The sequence below is a fragment of the Aptenodytes forsteri genome, unplaced genomic scaffold (genome assembly GCF_000699145.1).
Source record: "Aptenodytes forsteri isolate BGI_AS27 unplaced genomic scaffold, ASM69914v1 Scaffold93, whole genome shotgun sequence".
Taxonomy (NCBI): Eukaryota; Metazoa; Chordata; class Aves; order Sphenisciformes; family Spheniscidae; genus Aptenodytes; species Aptenodytes forsteri.
Window position 1 is genome coordinate 3,182,421 of NW_008794665.1, and position 21,826 is coordinate 3,204,246.

A 21,826-nucleotide genomic window follows, 5' to 3' on the forward strand; every position below is an offset into this window, starting at 1 on the left:
TTACAAGGGCATGCAGTGATAGGACAAGGGGTAACGGCTTTAAACTGAAAGAGGGTAGATTTAGATTCGATATAAGGAAGAAATTCTTCACTATGAGGGTGGTGAGGCACTGGAACAGGTTGCCCAGAGAAGTTGTGGATGCCCCATCCCTGGAAGGGCTGGATGGAAGGCCAGGCTGGATGGGGCTTTGAGCAACCTGGTCTAGTGGAAGGTGTCCTGGCCCATGGCAGGGGGGTTGGAACTAGATGATCTTTAAGGTCCCTTCCAACCCAGACCATTCTATGATGCTATGATTCTGTGATCTACAACTAGTTTACTGGGTTCGTTTTTCTTAAACCTTCTTCCCCAGACCTTTCTTTTCCAGAGAAGTGCAACTGATACATTCATAAGAGTTTGTGGCCAGCAAATACATGTGCCTGTCCTCCTGTAAACCACCAGATAGCTGGGTCTTGAACCCCATGGGTGGCCTTCCAGTCTTGGGGTAGATGTGCCAAAAAGAAGAAAATTAAAATGCAGGTACTTTCCTGTAAAAAAGTAGTAAGTATGAGTGGGATGGTGGCCATCTGACTTTACTCACCTTTCCTCACCAAATTACAAGCTCGCTTTGGGGTCTACCTGCAGCAGAAGCCCACGGACTGGCCTGCTCCTCTCACAAATGTTGGCTGCAGCTTCTCAGGTGAAAGATGGTCCCTCCGTGTTGCCCAGCAGCTCTCCTGATCCCTTCCACTATCGCACCAAATCGGATTAACTTTACCTCACAACTCTCCCCACAGTCTATTAGAAACAAACCAACAGCTCTTGAGTAACACCTAATTGGATTCCACCAGCTCTGACTGCATTAGCTGTCTGTCCAAGGCCCTTCCAAGTCACTTATTATTACCTCAGGTCTTGATGAACCCATGGAAAATTGTATTACGCAGCACAGGCATAAAACCATCAGGACTTTTGAAGGTTGATCACTACAAAAGATCCTTTTCACTTTTTTTAAAGAGGAAAAACAAAAGGGAAATCAGACTGGGGAAAATAATTGTTTCTAAAATCCTGATAACACCAACGCATTGACAAGAGGCCAAGCTCCCAGGGCTCATACAGACAACACCATGCTGAAGTCACAATATGCCTGCTTCAACCCTTATACTTTACTGCCTTTCTTACATACAGCGAAAGAGTATCCCCCCAGCAAAGCCTAGGCAGGCAGGCCTTGATATCAGATAGTACTGGGGAGGAAAACGGAGTGTGCATTCACAGTGATGGAAGTCACTGCTCTGAAAAACACAAGCATCTCCCAGCCAGTGTATGTGGGTTTGAATCCCAATAATTCCCATGCAGAGCTGAGGAAACAAAAGCATATACAGCACCAGGATGACTCTGCTTAGAGTCAGGCTTTGAACTCATTTTGCTGCAAAGAGGCAGTTGGGAAGTTGCACTGGCTACAATTAAAGAAAAAAAACCCCATCTTTTAATAACCTCCATTCTTACATGTGCAGTTGGAGCTACATATTTCATGAGTGCATCTATTATAGATACCATATGTATAAATACAGGTATTTTTAAAGAGAAATAGCAAGTATGGTTATCTATCTGCTCATCTGTATGTAGTGAGTGTGTGTTTATGTGCATACCAGAATTACGCAGTGAGAGTAAGGTTATATAGTTAGAGATAGCAACAGCTTTGGTTTATTTTAGTTGCAAATTTCCAACACAAAAAGCTGCATGCGAAGAGGTGTAATAAAGCAGTATGAAAGCAGGCAGTGATTAACAGCCCAGAAGCTTCTTTTATCATTATCAACTATTTACAAAGAAGCATTTATATGTTTCCCCATCTCTGGGGAGCTGGCACTTAGCATTAAAAGTACATGAATAATGAATGAAGCCCCGTGTACCTTATGGCCTTTTAATAATGCAAAAATCTTAGGATTCAGGATATGATACAGGTAAACAAAGGGAGAAAGGCTGGTGGGCGGAAAATATTGTGAGAACCCTATGCAAAGGACAATTTATAGCGTGTGGGGGTTAAACTGTAAAACAGAAGCTTGTTGTAAAGCTCTTCTAATTGGAAAAATAACCCAGGAAGCAGGAATACACAGAGCAGAGGGTCTAGTCACCGCTATGACTGCAGTCCTGTGAGAGCTGGAGAGGGAGTGGGAAAGTGAGTGAGAGAGCAACAACCACCTTAAGGGCATCCTGCGTGTCATCGAGGCAGTAGACCCGGATGCTGTACTCCAGAGAAGAGCAGGACAGCGGTCCAAAGATGGCCAGTTTGAGACGTTTGGCTGCTGCTTTGGTGATTGACTGTCCCACCAAGGCATATGTGCTGAGGGTTTCTGTCAGGATATGGCAGGCCTCCGGGTCCAGCTGGATATAGCACGGAGTGGTGAAGTTTTCCTCCCCGACCACCACCACATCCTAAGGGAGAAAGAGGCCAAGTTAGAGCTCCCAGCCCCTCAGAGCTGCTCGCCTTTGAGACAGTAATGCCCCTTTCAAGCCTGGATGATGCACAAAGTCCTTGCTGTTTGCACCTTAGATTAATCAAGATTTAAAATTCCTGCTTCTGGCTTTTCTCCAGCGTAAGCACAGGGAGGGGATGATTTCTCTGGGGTGCTGGTGGTGATGCTGGTGGTAGAAACCTCCTTCTGTCCTCACTCACCTAAGACTTGTAACTCTTGCCTCCGGGCCCTGCAACAGCTTTTAAAGCCCTGGGCTTAGGCAAATAATGAAAATATCACCAGTACTTTATTGAAAAAGATATTGCAGAACTAATCATTCGGTGACCATTATTTAACATCAGTAGTCGCAGGCGTGTTGAAGAAATAACTGCCCTTCACTTCCTAAGCATGACAATAAGGAGTTATAAAAACTCAAGGAAGGGAAGTAAGCTCTACAATGGCTGAATGCCACATCTACATGAAATATCACCTGCTGCTTCATCAGAATAATCCTCCGTGATGACACTGCAGGGTGAAGAAAAAAAATACAATACAGCCCGAATACAGACAACCTCCCCACCCTGCACGTAAAGGAAAACAGCTCCCCTGCTAATTTCTCTATTCAACCCTGAGTGTAATATCCTGCACGCAACACAAGGTGCTTTGAATGGCTTTGAGAGAGAGCAGAAGTGAAAAGGCAGCAGTGGATGACGGACACCTCTTGCAAAGCCACCAAGCGCCACATGATGCTCGGCACAACTCATCTGTTTCACCCGTGCTGCCTGCAGGTCTGCAGCACAACATACACATCTGGCAGCTGAGCAGCGTGGGCTCAACTGAAATTTGGCATTAAGCTCAGGCCCCCTAGTCTCAGGAAAGGCAAACATGCCATGTTTGCAGGGGTGGCACAATCCTTCTGGAGGGCAAGGTGCTGCAGAGCTGATTGCACCCCCCCTACGTCCACGCCAGCAACTGGCTCTGGCAGGAGGCACTGGCCCTGAGCGATGCTGCAGGGGCGTGCATACATGCGCGTGTGTGTGCACGTGTGTGTATGCATGTGGGCGTGCACATGTGGGGCTCAGCTTGGAAGAGCTGCTCCAGAATTGAGTGGTGGAAGAAGATGGTGGTGCAATGGCCAGGGACCCTGTGGATGCTGCGGAGGCTGCGCTGGCACCAGTGTGTGCATAGCCGGAGGAGCAACTGCTCTGTCAAGGGCAGGAGGAGGACGGGGGAGAAAATGAAGAGGTGCCAGTAACACACAGACACAAATAAGGAACATATGTGCAGTGCCAAGAATCAGGCTAGTGGGGTGCAGATTAGTTGGCGAGACAGACCCGTGTTTGCTGCATACTCCTTCCCAGTGTGAGGAAGAGCCGGTGCTACAGGCAGGGGACAAAAGCAAGAGCCTTTAGAAGGCAATGCCGGACATAGCACTCTTGCTGCTGTCAGCCCAACTGCCTTCAAAAGCCACCCTGCCCTCATTAAACCTACCGGTAGGAGAAGGTGCCCTTGCCAAATTAATTATGTGAGACCAAACTGGTGGCAGCAGGTACCTAGGAGCACAGAGCTGGAAAGGAAGGCTCTGCCAGCATGGCCCAGCCTTGCTGAAAGCATTACTTTATGCTCCAGTTACAGTGGAAGATCCTTCTGCCACCCTGCCCCAGGGCATCCTCCTGCTGCACTACTGGCAAGGAACCACCCCAGGCTCCCACCAAGCCTGCATTGCCCAGCAACACTTGTGCAGGTCCCGAGTTAAGAGGGTGCAGAGTTGGATCCTGGCCGCATGAACTGAATCAAAGTGATGCTCCACCAACACTTTAGGAGGGAAAAAGAAAAGAAAAGTAAGGCCTATAAATTCTATTAAGCTGGCTGATGTCTTGATGCTGAAGCAGGAGTTCATTTGCAGCATTATTTTCACTTTTTTGAAAACAGACTATAAACCAGGGGAGTTCAAACTACTCTGTAAAAAACATTTTCTTACTTGCAGAATCGAGTCAGAAATTATTTTCAGCTGTTGTTTTCTATTTTGCCTTTTCTCTTCCCTCTCTCTCTGTGACTTTGGCACAATATCCTGCCATGACCAAAAGCTCAAGTGTCAAAATCCTGCGACGAAGGCTATTTAATGGAAAATAGCCAGAACTAGGAGGCACCAAATTGCCCCAAGACAGCATCTCTGTATAGGCACTGGGCAGCTTAGATACCTGGTGTACTCCTGCCTGCCCGCAGCAGCCATGCATCTCGCACAGAAAACCCGAAATACAGGCATCCTGGTTCGGAAAGGCAGCTGAAGGATTAGCAGAGAGCCCTGCACAGAGTAAGCACACAGGATGGAGCTCTGGAGCCTCACCTCCCAAGGCCCCTGGCCAGCCTGGTGCTTCAGCTGGATCTGCCAGTCCTCCGTGTTCGGTTCTGCGCAGTGGTGCATGGTTAAAATGACGGGCCGGGTTAGCAGCGCTCCTGGCGGGCCGCAGCTCACCACTGGCGTCAGCAGAGTTTGGCTGTCTTCTACAGGTGGCCTAACAACAGGACAGTAAGATGGATATGTTAAGTGAGTTGAAAAAGGCAAAAAGGTACATTCAGATATGTAAAAATAAAAAATCCTTCTCTTAAAATGAAAAGATTGTGCAAGCAAAGAATGGGTGGGTTTGGTTTGTTTTTTGTTTTTTTTTTCCCCAAATCCCAATTTTATTTTTTTTTTTGCCAAATATCACTCATTTGTCAAAATGTAGGTTTAGGTGGCAGCAAATTATAGACCACACTTGCTAAGCACCCCCCACTCTGAAGGATCCTTGCAGACCATATGCAGAGGCGTCATTTCACCCACTGCCGAAATGCAGTCACTGCTGCATTTGGCAGTTACTTAGCAGCACACAAAAATGAGCAGTGGCTCTTGTAAGCACCACATGTGAGAATTATTTACTGTCTGGACAGAGAAAATTGAAGAACAAAGGAAGAGAATGAACTAATGAGCACGTCTGAAACCTCGTAAGTGGTATACAGCACATCTGAGATGTGTAGTTTGGGTTCAGAGCCATCACCATACCCACTGATACTCCATTTTACTTAAAAGGCATTCAGATCTACTAGAATGGCTTTTGCAAATATGCCTGCAGGGAGCAGGTGTCACCGGTGGCGGGGGAGAAAGGGCGAAGGGATGGTAAGGAATAGTGCAGAGGGCAAAACACACTCGCAAAGCCTGAGATTTCTAGTGATAACCCAGAGCTGTTCAGTTAAAAACATGGGTATTGTCCAGCACGCTTGCGGCCAGCCACTAGGAATGGGTGATATGGGAAATCACATAAATATATAGGACGCATTGCATACACTGTAGTTTGTAAACAAGAGAGTGTGTGTGTGCGTGCCCGTGCATGCGTGTGCATGTGTGCGCATGTGTAAACTATCCCAGACTAACTGCTGAGGAGCTTAAAATCAGAGGAAGCATGAGTGCCTTTAACTATCCCGACATCTGGTGTATGACAAATACAGCTGAATGTGCCTCATCAACTGCTTCCCTAAACAATACAGAGGACAAATTCATGATCCAGAAACCAGCAAGCTGGAGATTAAAAGTGTTCAATGTGATCTGCGCTTAAACTCCAGATCTGCCCACAGGACCTCCCATCTTCTGCTCCGGCTAAGGGTTCAATCCCTTGTTGCATTTACAAATCCTTATATTTACATCTGTATTGGTCTTAGTGGAATTAGAGACAACATTAAATACTGTTTATTTCTGCAAGTCTTTGCATTTACCAAAAGAAAGAGCAAAAAAAGTAGCTGTAATCTTAGATAACATTTACAAGGAGGCCAAATCAGGAGAGAAGCTGTTTTGATATCCTATTTATTGCACCTATTCTGGCTACTGCAAAGATATGTCCACAGGCATATCCTAATTTTGCCCACCTTAATTCTCCCTGAATAATCCATTAATCCCACAGAAAATGAAAGACAAACTTTTGAGAAATCCTTTTTCAAAGTGGGATGAAGACACTTTTGAAAAGTGTCTCTTGTTGCTACAAATGTTGTGGGAGGCTTTTATAACATTTGAGGAAAAAAAAGGTCTGGCATAGAAAAATTTAAATCTATGCAAAACAGTAAATCCAGATGATATGCATCTGTGGAAATTAACTGAGGAGTTTACTAAATGACTTAACAATTGTTTCTGAAAAGCTGTGGACTGGAAATAAACAGCTGCGATAGCTGCCTTCTAAAAAAGATGTAAAATATAACAATCTGGACAGCTATCATGTATTATGCCAGTTATTTTAGCCTAACAAACAGTACACAAAAGAAATGAAACACTAGGTACTAGTCCAGCTCCTCTTGCATGCTGTAGGGATCTCTGGGTTCAGATTAAGACGAGCAGGGATCACTCTCTTGCAAGACTGAACTGAATAAATAATTGAGCAGGTTTTGACTAAAATGTTGCTTCTTTTTCAGATTCATTTACTTCAGGTTTTTTTCATAAGAATCAACAAGAAGCTAAAAAACGCTCACAGTGTGGTGGTGGTTTTCAATGGTCATCTACCTTGTGCATTAATGGATATTTGAACACTCTCCTACAGTCTAAATCAAGAAATTTCAAAAAACATAATGTCTTATGAGAAAGATCTTTCAAAATTACAATATTTGTCTGGAAAGCTACAGCTATGACAAGCTATAGACTTGACCATCTAGTTAACCTAACTTCATCTGAAAGACTACTGACCCATGAAGAAGGAAGGAAAAAAATACAAGTTATCATAGTTTTTTGGACTGAATTACAAAACCAGCAGTCAAAAAGAATATAGGAGGGAATATATCATGATTGCCATAAAAAAATTCATACAGTGTCTTTTACGTGAAAAATGAGTTAAAATCGACAAGAATCTGAGCACTGATGCATGCAGTTAAAAAAAGCCAAAAGGTCATTAAAATAATACGGTATTGATAAATCATACAGCCTAAAGTTGTCTCAAAGTAAACTTAAGTTTAGTCACTGCTCTGTGATGAAATTTTGTTAGCTGTTAAATTCTCTGATGGAGGGCACGATTCTGCGCCGCAACATTTTATATCCGATTAGCACAAGTATGAAAAATGATGCAGAACACGAATTCGGGAGGTGCTCCAGACCGCACAGTCAGCAAGCGAGGTGGGAAGCAGATACAAGCATACAAAAGACATGCAAAAAATAGATAGGCTTAGTATTTTTTCCCCAAGTTGGTAAACAGCAACTTTCTCACCAGACTTACAAGATTTATTGCCAAGTGGATGAGATATGCATGCTCCTGATCTGGGTGTTATGATACAGGACACTGATGAGTGAAGAGCAGAAAAATGGGCCAACTGCAAGGGCAGTTGACTTTGCAGCCCCCAGTTGCCAACCAAACATGCATCTGAGTCTGGCACCACAAAGCTATGGAACACTGCTGGTCCCAATGACTCTCCTCCACCACCCAACTTATGCAGATACTGACCCACCTCAGCTCTCCACCAATTTGGGGACTGCAAGTGACCTAACTATTTTAAGCCTTTAAAAACTGAGAAATAATGAGTTGCAGAGAAGTTCTCAAGTGATGTGAAACAGGGATGAGTGTCACTGAATAGGTGAAATCCCAGCTCTATTGAAGTCAGTGCTAAACCTCTCCCTGACTACTGTGAGGCCAGGATTTCTACTCACAATGTGGAAGGCAATGTAAATAGCAACACAATCATTAAATTTACAGTTAACAGTAAATAAAGAATCATTGCAAGTAACAATGAGGGCCAGAAAATAATGCAAAAGATCCAAAGAGGGTAAAAATATGGGCAGGAAATAAAATCCTATTAATTGTACAGCAGCTCATGCTTCCAGAGGAAAAGTTGTTCCACACATAGTTATTTAGTAGCAAAGAAAAGCAACAAAAGTGAAAAAGATCTCAGGTGAGCTTACTGCAACGCAGCAGGCATCAACTTGTAATGTGACACAGTGGCAAAAAGCAAATCTGATTTCTGGGGCTGTATGGGACAAGGCATGTCAGAGCACGCTGAGGTGATATTCCCTTTCCTATCCAGCTCTAATGTGACTGCAGGTAGCAGGGTGTTTAGGGACCACAGCAAGATCTCGGAAATAAACACCTGAAACCCAGAGGAATGAGGCTAAACCACACAATGGCACATACAGCAGAGAGGTACCCTATGACAAGTGACAGGAAAAAGGAACAAAAATCTCTTTTCTTATTTCTCACCGTTTCTAATTTCCATTTTAAGACAAAAGGATTATGCCTTACTATAGCTAATGAGAACAGAAACAGATGCAGTAGACAAGATATATTATACAAGAGATATTAATCTTTCTGCTTCAAGGCATAAACCCAACACTAATTGATGGGATTAGTAAACAACAAATTCCCCTGAAGACAGGTTATTGTGTAGTCATTCATTACGAGCAATTTTCTACCTTCTCCTGGAGCAGGTGATGCAGCACCAGGAAAGCCAAGACACTGGCCTAGACAAGCGCCTGTTTTAATCGAATATTGCAATTTCTGTGTTGTAGATCGCAGGAAATCCAGCACAAACACAGACACCAGGGAGCATACAGAGCAAGGGAGTTATCTCCTCTAAAGCAGAAAGATCTTTGAGCAGACATCTTCAAAACTGTGGGCCAGAACCTACTTTCAGGCTGTTATCCAAAAAAGAACCCCAAACCCCAAAAAACCCCATCCACATGTGCTTCACTGAAGTGAAGCAGCAGTCTTGGGATGACTTATTACATGGGACTGGGCATTCAGCTGTGCTAGTATGACTCTAAAGTCACTTCACTGCAGGCGAAAGAGATGTTTTTGTTTTACAGAGATCTGACTGAGACTAAAATTCAATCCCCTGTTTAGCATTGCTATTAAAAGGCACTAACAGTAACTGAAAGGTCTTCAGATATTTTTAGATCTCGTTCCATCCCGCACCGCTTATCAAGAACAGTCACCTTTTATTTAAAAAAAAACAAACTTTTATTCATTATATCTGGTCCCTTCACAATCAAATTTGTGTTTTTAATGGGATTACTCATTCAAAACCGTCTCCCTGTAATAAGCCAGACCATATTCATTAAGGTAGCTGTCAGACAGCAGATGTGAGCACAACTAGAGAAATCTCTGCTCCTCAGTGGGCCTACATTGTGCTCCCTGGCACCGTGCGTAGATGTTGCAGGCAATCACAGCAGCTCAGGAAGCACAGGATGGAGCAGGAAAAGAGGAATGGCTAACTCATAGCAACAGATGGCAACCCTTCTACACAGCTTAGCCAAAAGTCAGAGGGAAGACATTTTATTTCTCCTTTCATTGCTGGGGCTTTATTTTTAATATGCGTTCCTTCTTAAGTTTCAAACTTAATATTCTTGACTGACCCTGGTTCTTCTGCTAGTCTATCTTTAGAAAGAAAATGATCTGAAAAGTTTTCTTCCCCTTTTGTTCATGCTCTGGTCTTTTTTATTTTGACTTTTTCCATTATAATGACTGGCACTTCATGAAATTGTCTTCTGGAGTTGCAAAGTAATTTTGTTTATGCAACTGAGATACAGAAGGAAGGTGGAGAAACAAAATGTGGAAGACTTCCATTTCTTTTATTTCACATCACTAAGCTTAGAGTTTACTGGTGAAAAAGGCAACATTGCTCCTTGGATCAAACTCATCGATCAGCTGCGTGACTTTAATATGAAGTCTATACATACACTGTGAAGCCACTCATCCAAATCCTGACAAGGCTCACCCGACTATTCTCTCTTTCAAGGTAGCTAATTTGGAAGTTGCGCAATTTGTGTGTGTCTTCCATGAAGATCTTCAGGACGCTTGCTCCATTCTTCAGGGTTGTCACATTTCATGGGCACGGCGAGATCCACTCTCATTTGCACCATCTCCCGTGTGATGGCTTATACAGGAGTGTCCTTCACTGTGCCATATTTAGTGCAGCTCTTGCCTCTGATTAGAGTATGCAAGAGTAGCTCCACCTAAAGCTGTGCAAGCTCGGCAGGGGTTCATGCGGGAACACGGGAACTGCCACACAAGATCAAACCAGTGGTCCATCAAGGCCCAGACCCCGTCTAGCACTGACCAGTGCCAAATGTTTCCAAAGGAAGCACACAGCTCCGCTAATTTAGCTCACAGCTAAATTTGTTTTTTAACCTGAGGCAGTCAAGAAAATCCTGAAGGTTGGAGGTTTACACTCATGCTATTTAATCCTAAATTGTGTAAGACCTAGGCTCTCACAGATGCTCACGGGAACAGGCTCTTGCCAGGTACTGGTCACAACAACGTGTTTATTTTATAGCTGAAACCACAGCTCAGGAAGGCACCCCTCCTTGCAAATCTCAAAGTCAGTGATACTTCCCCAGACTAAGGGAGAGAGCATCTGATCACCATTGAAAAAGCCAATGAGCTTCAAGACAGAAACCTGCAGATATTCTCATAGGCTTGTCATTTTTTCAGTTATATATATCTATATACAAACACATACACGTATGTGCACAAACATAGATATCCTTTTCCCCACTGTAGCTACTTCACAAAGCACATGGACCTTTCCACGAGGTCAACATGAATCTCTCACGCCAGCCAGGGATCAGAGCCCAGTAGCTGCTTGCCATCCATCCTGCCCTGAATGACAGGCAGAATGAGGATGAGCTTGCAGTGCAGGAACAGGAAAACCAGACTGTATCAGTCTAGAAAAAGAGAAAACCCACTGAGCCACAAGCACGCTAACACACTTGGAGAAAACAACTGCCTCCAAGTAGTATTTATTGCAAGCCATCAGAACCCCAATTCACCGCAGAAAGATAATGCTTTTAGGGTGACCCTCCTGCCGTCACATGCTTTGATGGATATGAAATGGAATAAATAGAGTGTCTCGGAAAGCTCTCCTAACCAATCTGCAAGGCAACACTTATTATGTTGGGTTATGAAGTCTCTCAAATGTCTGTACTACAGGTTTCAGAGACTAACTGGGGAAATGTATGAGGAAAACGAAGGAAAAGAAAAGGGGAATTCACAGGAGTCTGAGGGATAACAGATTTCCTGTTTCAGCTTGACTGTTCAGAAGTTGTTTAATATTTCTACAAACAAAGTGTGAGCTAAATTTTAAGCTGCTGGAGATATGTGAGCTGTGATGGTACGCCTTTCTGTGGCTGCACTGATTCCATTTAGGGTAGCGCTACAGGGACCACATTCTCACCTCAATGGCGGTTGTATATCAAGAAAAAGAGCCTGCCTTCATTTCTGATTATAACACCCATTTTATAGTTTCCTCTATGTCCCCTTCCAAACTACATCAACACACGACAGGACTTTTCAATCCATACACATTTACACAGTGCACATGAAAATAGGGTCTCACAGGGTTTATTGAACACACTCCAGTTACTGCTTGGCCACAAAAGTGAATGTCTGCAGCTAGTCCTTACTGTGGACTATCACTCTCCGCTGGAGTGCTGTAAGAGTGCAGCAGCGGATTTAAAAGATAATTACGCTGCACACTAACTTGTAGTACCCGTATGACTCCAAGTATATGAAGCAACATCTGTGGCCCATACAGTCAGAAAAAGAGGCTTTGACCAAGCTGCAGCTCTGCTACAGAAAGCAAAGTGTCTGGTAACACAGTCGTGCAGCAGGAGACCATTACAGCTGGGTGCTGGGTGCCACCCACCCCCTTCTGCTCCTGGGCACCTGGGAAAGGGAGCAGGTAACGGGGGAAGACGTTACAGTTCTGCAGTGTTTAAGCCCTGTTCGGTGACTATTGTGTTCTGAGTGATCTAGACAACACCCGATGAGCTCCATTTCAAATGTCCTAGAAGTGGTTGGTTTCCATGAGCATGAAGAGCCTGGCATGCTGCCATAAATCAAACAAGCAGCTGGGGTCTGTGTGCCCAGGAGGCGAATACCACCATGATGGGATGAGCCCTGCTGCCCCGATGGCGCAGCCCGCTTTCTACTCTCCTCTCCTAGGGAAAGAAATCACTTCTCAAGGTCTTCATTGCAAGTGAGGATTAGTGAGGATTCACACCTTTCCGTTCACTTCTACAGGCATACTTCAGCACACTTGCTTAGTTTGGCAGAGCACAGCTCCAAGCATGCTTTTCCCAATACAGGTTAACCTATCCTTCTATCCCCTGCGTGACCTGCTGAGTAACAGCTATCACAAAGCATGCAGAGGAAGCTTTATGACCCTTGAAGAAAATAAATCAGACTAGCATGTGACATTGGTTGTCCACAGCTGCATGAATAAGGAGGTAGGGATTCCCTCCATAACTGGCTGGAAAGAAAATAATTGCACATATAGCTCCTCCTAGGAATGAAATAAAATGTTTTTGGAAGAATTAGATATTTTAAAAAGGAAGATTTGGAGGCAAGCTGAATAACAGGGGATGCCCCCTGATTTTATTTTTTTTTTACCTTCTGCAGGAAAGAGTCCTTTTTCAATGCTGTTTATAAGTGTCTTTAAAACACAGCCAAAAGTAATAGGAATACAATCAATACTAGATATGAACAGAGACACTTTTTCTGTAGCTGCAATTAGCTGCTTTCAAAGAGCAGGCGATGAATAATGTATGCAAAAGGGTGGGTGGAGGATTTACTTATTTTTTCTTTAAGCAGATTATTTTAGCATGGGTGAAAGACTACCAAGCTAAAGAATAGTGTTCAATATCACGCAGTGTATAAACAGCTGTGGCTTAGCACATAATAAAAGCCATTAAGGGGCTGAGCCAAAAAATGTATCTAGCTATGAGGAGGGGAAAGAGGCAAAGTACCATGTAATGATTGCTTAGATTCACATTTGCCATGCAGCCTTTGTGCACATGAGTCCATTCTGCAGACTAAGATCTCGCCTTTCTCTTCATTAGGTCTTCCTAAACTGCTTCAAATGGTATCTTGGTGTTTTCAGAAACTTTTTTGATGCCAAGGCTGCCCGATCACTCAGTAGACATTAAGATCTAGAGTATGAATTGGCCACGCATGCAGATAACAGGTGAGAACAACAGGAGTCATCCCAACATTGGCTCTGGGTGGCCCTCGGCGTGCTGTGCCTGGGGCTAAGCAGGACAACTACTTGCTTACTTCTACCTCGGTAGCAAGGAGGGGTGAAGGACACCAAAAGCTTTGGCTCCATCCTCTTCACCGCATGGACTAGCCGAGCCCATGAAGGGTAAGATAAAAATTCACCTTCATTATAATAGGAGAGGAGATTTTCCAAGCCAGGTGCTCCGGCACCTGTCCCTCTGCTTAGCTGATTTGTCACCCTGCTCCTCCGCTCCCTTCTCCTTTGCAGCACAGGTCTTTATTAAGAGATTACCTCACACCTTCTCCGCCGCACCAAACTCACACTGGCACATTTTCCTCACTTCTGGCTATGATTCAGCATCCCCCCCAGCTTGAGGGCTTGCTGCAGAACGCAACTCTTGGTTAGAAAAGCAAAAGTCTGAGCTGGTTTTGTGGCAAAGTTTATCTTTGGCTTTGCTCACATTTAGCTCCAAGTCAGCAAATAGCTTCAATGCAGTTGACTTTGCATAAGCATATTACCACAGGTCTTTAGTTACTACATTTTGCCCCTCCGTTAATGCACAAGCAAATAAAGGCAGTCTTTTTACCTCATGTTCTCCTTCCTGTGAACTGTCACATACATTTCATAGACTCTCCCTTGTGGAACGGCCCCTGCTGGGATCAGCAAGCTTACTCCTGCAGAACAGAAGAGACACAAAAGATAAAATGGAGAAAAAAAAGGCAAGTGGGCCTGTGAAGAGCAGTGACAGGAGAGGCAGAAGATGAAGCCTGTGATGCCAGATTTTCACCCAACCTCGCCAGCAGATTCTAAATGACCTCAGCAACTCGGGAGAAAAAGTATTTACTGCAATCCTGGCATCTCCGGTGGTCAGCTGGTCTGTTCTTATTCCTCTTGTGCATCGGCACTGAAATAGGGGAGTGGAGAAGAGGATTTTCTTCCCTTCCATTTTATCTTATTTAAAGAGCAGACAGACGGTTACGCTGCTGCTTACCTCGTAAAATGATGGAAAAACGAACAGCTCTGACTAAAACTTCCAACAGCTGTAACGGGACATCTCTCCCTAGGCAATTCTTACTTAATTAAAATCAGGAAAGAAAGGCAGTGCAGCACTGTCCCAGGAAGCAACAAGAACTAGTTGTTTTCTGAAAGATGGCTTCTGCGACTGGCATCCTGTCTTTCAATGCACTCAGCTTCTAATTAGACTACCGGGGAGACAAAATTGGGCTTCTTGGTATTTTGAATGTGCCTAGTCCTGTAGAGTGGCTCAAAATCCGGGTATCCAGCCTTGAAAAAAATGTGGGCAAATATGCTCTGTGCCCTTTTCAGTGCTGATTAGCTGCACACTTGATTACAAAACACTGTTCTTACATTACAGCCATTTCAGAAATGTAGCGAGTCCCTAGAAAACAGAGGGTCCTGTCGTTACACGACAAACATGGCACATGAACCAGCTATTTCACTCTGCTGGACATGTCTCAGCCAGCTGCCTTCGCAGATGTGGATTAGCTGGGAATCAGCAGCAAGGATCTTAATACAGTTATTACTACATAGCTGAAAACAAACCTACAGGCAGATTATTTACATATATACAAATGCACAAGAGAGGCTTTATAGAAACTGTACAGCTCCGTCTCCTCTTCAGCATACATGGTTTGGTTACGCTGGTGCCCTCCCATGTGTTGGTGTACAGGGGCTCAGTCCCATACCTGGCTTTGAAGGGGAGGGATTAGCTAGGAGAGCATTTTGCATGAATGCCTTCTGACACTTGTTTATTTACAGGCCTGTTACAACCTCACTTGTGCATGTTCTCAGCTGTAACAGGGCAGGCGTAGCGTAAATGAAGGGCTTTGATCATATCACTAGGAGGATATACATACATCTAGAAGCAGCACGGAGGCATACATGGTAGCAGTAGAAAGATTGATACATTTTACAAAACATATTTTAATCATTTTGAAGGCATTACAGCAATAAATAACCATTTTTTTTCTTTACAAATTGGTATTAATGTATGTGAATTAAATGTGACTAATAGACATCGCTGACAACGTGCACCACCATGGCATAAGAAACCTGAGTATTAATATCTACCTTCAGCTGCTACTTAGAGAAATGTGAAATCCAGGATTGTATAGCATGAATTTTCAACATTGCTCAGCAGTGAGCACCAGATTTCTTTAAGTAGTTCAGCTTTCACTCAGGCTCCTAAATTTAATAGCTGTTTTTGCCCCCTGTTCCACGGTAGCTCGGAGAGGAGGGCTGCTGCTCACCGACCACTTTTGGCTGCTTCCTGGGCAGTTTGGGGCTGCGTCCCGGAAGGACCAAACCACCTAGGTCCTGGGCCACCTAGGCATTTTACTTTCTCCATAACATCAACAAACAAGAAAAGATGCAGCAAAAGAGCAAGAGACAAGGGTAGGCACTATCTCCTCAGTCAGGGCACCGTGCTGTAAATGGCCAAGAACTGACCACCAGATGTAAGGGAGGAAGGCAGAAAAGCTGTGAGACCTTGAGCTGTCTCATCAGCAAGTTGTGGTCTCACATGTGTTGTGGTCCTACCTGGACTCAGAGCTCCAGAGAAACCGGGCAGGGGGACTCATGACCACTGTATAGCCTGCATATTCCCCACATCCAGTGTTTTATGCATTTGATTCAACCCCACTTCAGATGTTAATGTTGCTCTTCATTAGCACGCCAAACCCACGGGAACATCTAGGTGCTGAACTTCCTTTGAACGTCAACACTTCATTTAGGAACCAAACAGCAGTATGGCCCTCCTAAAATATCTGGCTGTGGAAACCGAGCTCTCCCAAGGCTGCCCAGGAGCTCTCTGGATACTCTGAAACTGCCTCCTGGTGCCTGGGTGGCTTGAAGGAAGCCCGGCAGCCTGGCTTCATACCGTATGAGAAAGACTGAGCAGCACTTTGTAATTACATCAAAAAGCACTCGCTGCTCAGTCCCTGTCTTTCCTAGTTGTAAAACAAGTCGACAATATGTATAACAAGGAGAGAAATATAGAAAAGACACTCTTGGGCCTTATTTTCCTTGGGTGTGTAATGTGTGCAGGAAAAAAAGCCTTCCAAAAATTAGTATTCTGCTGTCCTGCTTCAATACCACACAGTCTGCAATGAATTGGAAGTGGAACAACCAATTTGTTTTTTAATTAATTTGTCCTTTTTATGTGTGATGACAACATTGAGACTTTCTGGTTTGGAGTCCCTTTTCCAGAGCTGCATGAAAGGAAAAGGTCAAGGATGTTGAATCTCACTTCACACAGGGAAGCTCTGAAGCCTCACATGTCTCAGAAAGTGGCTAAGAGCCCTGCAATATTCTGTTAAAAAGGTGGCCAGGACTTTGGGAAAAGAATACTTGAAATACTTTGGTAGACCTAAATGGAGGGTAAAAAACATCTGTTTGTTCTGAACAAAGAAAAGGCAGAGTCTCTGGAGTGACCCTGCTTTTTCCTGCATAAAAGCAAGTTAAGTCCACTTAAAAACACAAAACAACTGAGCCTTAAAGCCAACATGGCTAGCACTTACCTGAATTGGGAATTACTAGGTGACCTCCTAAAGAGTTGAAGGTCCCAAATGCGGTGCACGACGGGTCTGTTTGCCGAGCAAGGCTCTGGTTTTTCATGTTCAGGGTCTCATTCTCCAGCAGAGACTGTGTGATCTGCGGGGACAGCTTGGAGGAGAAGTCAGAGAGGTCATCCTGGGGAGTGACTGCGCCAGAAGTGTTATAAACCTTGATTTTCAGATTGGGCAGCGGATCCAGGATTGGAGAATTGGTCATTGGGATTTTATCAGAGACATCATGCAAGGCGTAAACAGGACCCCTGTACATGGCTGCAGCAGAAGTGAGGTCTGGTGGTACCGCCAGGAGGTCTGCATTGGAGATGAGAAGGAAGAACCGTATTACTTCTCTATTCTGATGACTTTCTTCTGGGTAACGATTTGGGTTTGCATTCTACATTTTGCATTTTGCTTTTCATAACAAAGGTTAAGATACGCAAAGTCCTTGCAGACTGACCTTGGTCTCCTTTTCCATGCATTTCTCCAGCAAACTCCCAGGGCTCGTATTGCCCCAGCCGCTATGGAATCTAATTGTCATACAAAATTACAGCACGTTTCTGCTCTAAGGATTTTTCACTGGGATTATTTTTCCAGGCTGCACTCAGATTTCCAGTATGACACGCTTATTCAGGGCAAGATGTTTTCCATACTCAGTAGATCTAGTTTTATTAACTAATACCCCCTCCCTAAATGCTAAGTGAGAATCATTAACCCATTTTTCTAATTGGCCTAACGATAGCATTCCTGAAATAAAGGCCAGAACAAACCTATGACGTCATCATGCCCATGACTCCCCGCAGTGGGGGATTAGTACCTGCATCACACTCTTTGGAGATTTGTTTTAAAAGTATCCCCAGCAAAGAAAATGACACTTCTGCTAATCTTCCCACATGACAACTCTCTTGTCATCTTAACTCTTACTTTGATTTATTCTTTTTGCACACATATCGGGAAAAAAGAGGAATTCTACAGCCCTAATATGGGTCTTGAAAAAGCCAGCACTAACTTTAGAGTGTTTTTTTCTGGCCAATGAAGTGTGGAAATAATCAAGCTGTTATGCACCAGTGATAAAAATGCTCATTATTAAATGATGTTCTACCGCAACTACGTCTTCTACATTGTTTATTGAAAGTACAGTACTTCTTAAACTACTATTTATGCCTGTGGAGACGGGGCACAGTAAAAAAGGCTATTAGTGAAACAAAGGGTAGGAAGATGTGATAGAATTACTGTACTGTAATATCACTCCTGTGATGAATCCTGCCTCCGTTGTTTCTGTCAGAGCTTTGCCTTTGATTTAAATTTGAGCTGGACCTGTATTTCCCTAAATGTCTCTGTGTTTCACTCTCACATTCACACTCTCTCTTCAGAAGTTAAATTCCTCTGCTTTATGCTCTTGAGCACATCTGAAAAACGCCAACGTGGGTTTTGAGCACTTGACCATCAGAAACAAATGGATATAATCTTTCTCCCTTTTATGAAGTGCCAACAAGCATCCAGCGAATATCATTCATGCAGCCCAAGAGACCACAACCTTATAGCATCTCCCCAAATTGGTCAACATGGAGTGAAATGACAACTAACCTTGCCTTGCAGCCTTGATGTTAACAGGCTGAAATCCCCCATTTAGCGCCGAGGAGTCGATAATATCTGACTCAAAGTCACGGTGGTTCTTGCGATAGACAAACAGGGCCACAACCACGGAAATAGCCAGGCACACGATCACGGCTATGACGATCCCAACGTAGAGAGCAACATCATCTGAGTCAGGAGCAGCTAGAGGGAGAGACGCCAGGAACCTTGAAGAAATGTGTTCCTCACAGGGACTTTCAAGAAAACACATTCTTACTATTCTCGTTTCCTGCAGATATTTACTACCTTTTTTATAGGTTAATTTAAAATCCATTTCCAAAGCTATATAACAGGTCTATGCCCTTTTGACGGAAAATGATCTTTGATTTCTCTCTAACTTGTGTTCTGACTCTTTCCCCATCTACTCGTTCATCCAGCTAGTACCCAGGCTGTGAACTACTAAGCATAACACACGTTATAGACTTAGTCTCATGAAGCAAATTCACCCTATGAAATAAAATAGTATGCCTTAGTGACATAGTGTCATAATATTGGTATTTAGTGGTTCATCTGATAACAAAAAAAATCTTGTGGGTTTTTAAACTTCAGAAGCCTTATTTTTTAATTAAAAAAGAAGTCAAAAACCCCAAAAAGTCAATTTCCTATGGAATACCTGGAATATCAGGATGTATCTTTGAGTTTGCTTTTTTTTGAACTATAATTTGTCAAGCCATTTTTCCCTTCCATCCATTTCCCTTTAAAAAAAAATTAATCTAGTAAAGCAGAGAATCAAACACTGAATTCTCATCACTGGCATTAACACATCTGTATTTGGATAAAAGCCAAAGCAAGCACAAGAAATAATGTGGTAATTTACAAAAAGGAACCCAGATTTATTAGAGCTGTCTTGTGAGAAAATGGCTATGATATTTCTACTAGCTGCTTATACCGTATCTTCGGCACTAATTCCAGGCTAATCTCTAGCATCATTATCCACTAGACATTTTTTTCTGAAAGGTCTGAATATATGACCAAAATTTGATGTGCTTCTATACAGTGAAGAATCCCAGTTTTAGAGAGAGTGTAATGAAAAAAGAAAGTGCAAAAACAAATAAGACTTTTTTAGTAGCCCATTTTTGTTAGTTTGAAACATGTGAAATAATTTTTATTTTACTTTTTTGCTCCCTGCCTTCTAGCCATTTAAGCCAGGCTGCCCTCCAGCGCAGAGGTGAGAGCTAGCAGATGTTGAAAGGGACTGATCAATCTCTGTAAGCTCCTAGCTATCAGACCTTCAATGTACCAGCCTCGAAACATCATATTTTTTTCCTCAGCGGTTCAGGAAGCAGATCTCCGAGTTCCAGCTCAAAGAAAAGTTACCTCTCCAGCACATTTCTTCCATTTGCTAAGGAAATTTTAATGAGAAGGGGGTTCATTCTCTCCAGTTTCTGTCGCTGAGGCAGCATCTTCTCCCATTTTCCTCGTGCATAAGGGCCATTATCATTCTGTGTCAACCCGCTGACAGAGAAACACTGCGACTGCTGTCAAGCAAGCAGCATGCCACTTACTCTGCCAGATAGGTCCCTCTTTGCATAGTCACACAGAGCTGGCGTAACAGTAAAGCTTGACCCAAGGAACAGCATCAAATTAGCATCCAGGAACGTAAAATCAAACATTAAACTTACAAGAAAATCCATATTCATTCTGGGTTCTCTGTTCAGTTGAAATAGGATAAATGAAACCTTAAAAAGAAAGAAATTAAACAAAAATGGGAACAAAATCAAATTAATGAGGAGAACAAAAAGGGAAGCATAAAAAATGGTTTAATTAAAAAAAAGAAGGAAAAGAAACTGATGGCACTTTAAAATTCTGATACAGCACAGAATTATGATTTTGCATCCCCTGTCTCCTCCAGAGTCTTACTAAGAATTAATAAGCAGGCAGATTGAATTTCTAAGCCAAAATCGGTCTCGAGTCACTAACTTTGGAGTGCTTAAAGTCTTTCTTTTATTGAGCATAAACTCTAATGGATCTAATTTATTTCAGACATCAAGGGTCATTAGCATATGGAAAGTCTTTTTTCCCTATCCCTGCCATATGCTTTAATTCCCAGGACATGTTCGGTGAGGCTCTAACAGTTTTTTTATTTAATTATAGTAGCTTGCTGTTGATCTAATAGAGCTAAAGGAGACCTGTCGTCACTGGTCAGAGGTTAAATACCCATTTGCTGAGCAGAGTCCACGCACAAAGCCCTCTCTCTCTATTTCCCTGGAATTATTTTATCCTGTCTTTAATACATGTTCAATAGGAATTCCTCAGGGAGCAAAGAATTTGTCAGCAAACGGGGAACTGAGTGGCTTCTCTTTGAAATTATTACAAAATCAATAAGGCCCCTGGGGTCATAACATTATTTATTTGAAATCTTTGCAAGCACCGTATATCGACAAAATCATAACACAATTTACAGCTGTATTTCGGAACTGATAAATAAGAGAGATTGTTTCCTTTGTCTTTCCTTTCTGCAGCTCCTACAGCACGGCACGCTGGAGCTGCTTAGTTCGCACGAGCCCTATGAACTCGCTAAGCACCTCCCAGCTGCTTTCCATCCATATGGGAAACGAGTGAAATGCTCCAAGTCCCATCCTGCCGGAAAGGTAAATGACAAATCCAAAGTATGCGGGGGAGTCTCTGTCAGGGACGGGATTAGAGTCGGTGTAAGACAGCAGGTACCTCTCCTCCATCACCTTCCCTTCAGTGCTTTTGAAGGGAATTTCACCCCCTCTCCTTGGATCGCACTGCGAGGAGCTCGCACAGCCGGGGACTCCCTGCAGGTGAAATGAAACTAGAAAAATGCACTCCTGGCGCGTGCCTAATGCACAGGACCACATTACAGGCAGACCGGAGTAATAATCCCCAGCTCCCAGAAATGCTGAGTTTAGGTGCTCGGCATCTGTTGTGCTCTACATAGCTCTTCCTGCTTGGCTGCGCTGCTTGCTAATGAAGATATAGTCTATCCCAATTGCAGGTATAGACATACCTCCTCCCGAAATTTCCAGACATTAACTATCACGTAAATGCTACCTTAGCTGAAATACCAGATGTATTGGGTTTGCAAGGCAAGGTTTTGGTAGCGGGGGGGCTACAGGGGTGGCTTCTGTGAGAAGCTACTAGAAGCTTCCTCTATGTCCGACAGAGCCAATGTCAGCCGGCTCCAAGACCCACCGCTGGCCAAGGCCGAGCCGATCCGTGATGGGGGGA

At 43.6% G+C, this 21,826-nt stretch overlaps 1 protein-coding gene across 1 annotated transcript in view; it reads right to left on the reverse strand.

The window, feature by feature from the left end:
* UNC5C (unc-5 netrin receptor C) overlaps positions 1–21,826 on the reverse strand; it is a 112,258-nt gene that overhangs the window by 12,064 nt on the left and 78,368 nt on the right. The window contains exons 8-12 of the mRNA XM_009273613.2: positions 18,584–18,775; positions 16,967–17,311; positions 14,014–14,101; positions 4,774–4,942; positions 2,173–2,406 (exon numbers count right to left, since the gene is read on the reverse strand). Coding sequence (XP_009271888.1) covers positions 2,173–2,406; positions 4,774–4,942; positions 14,014–14,101; positions 16,967–17,311; positions 18,584–18,775 — 1,028 coding nt within the window. The remainder of the gene's footprint in view (positions 1–2,172; positions 2,407–4,773; positions 4,943–14,013; positions 14,102–16,966; positions 17,312–18,583; positions 18,776–21,826) is intronic.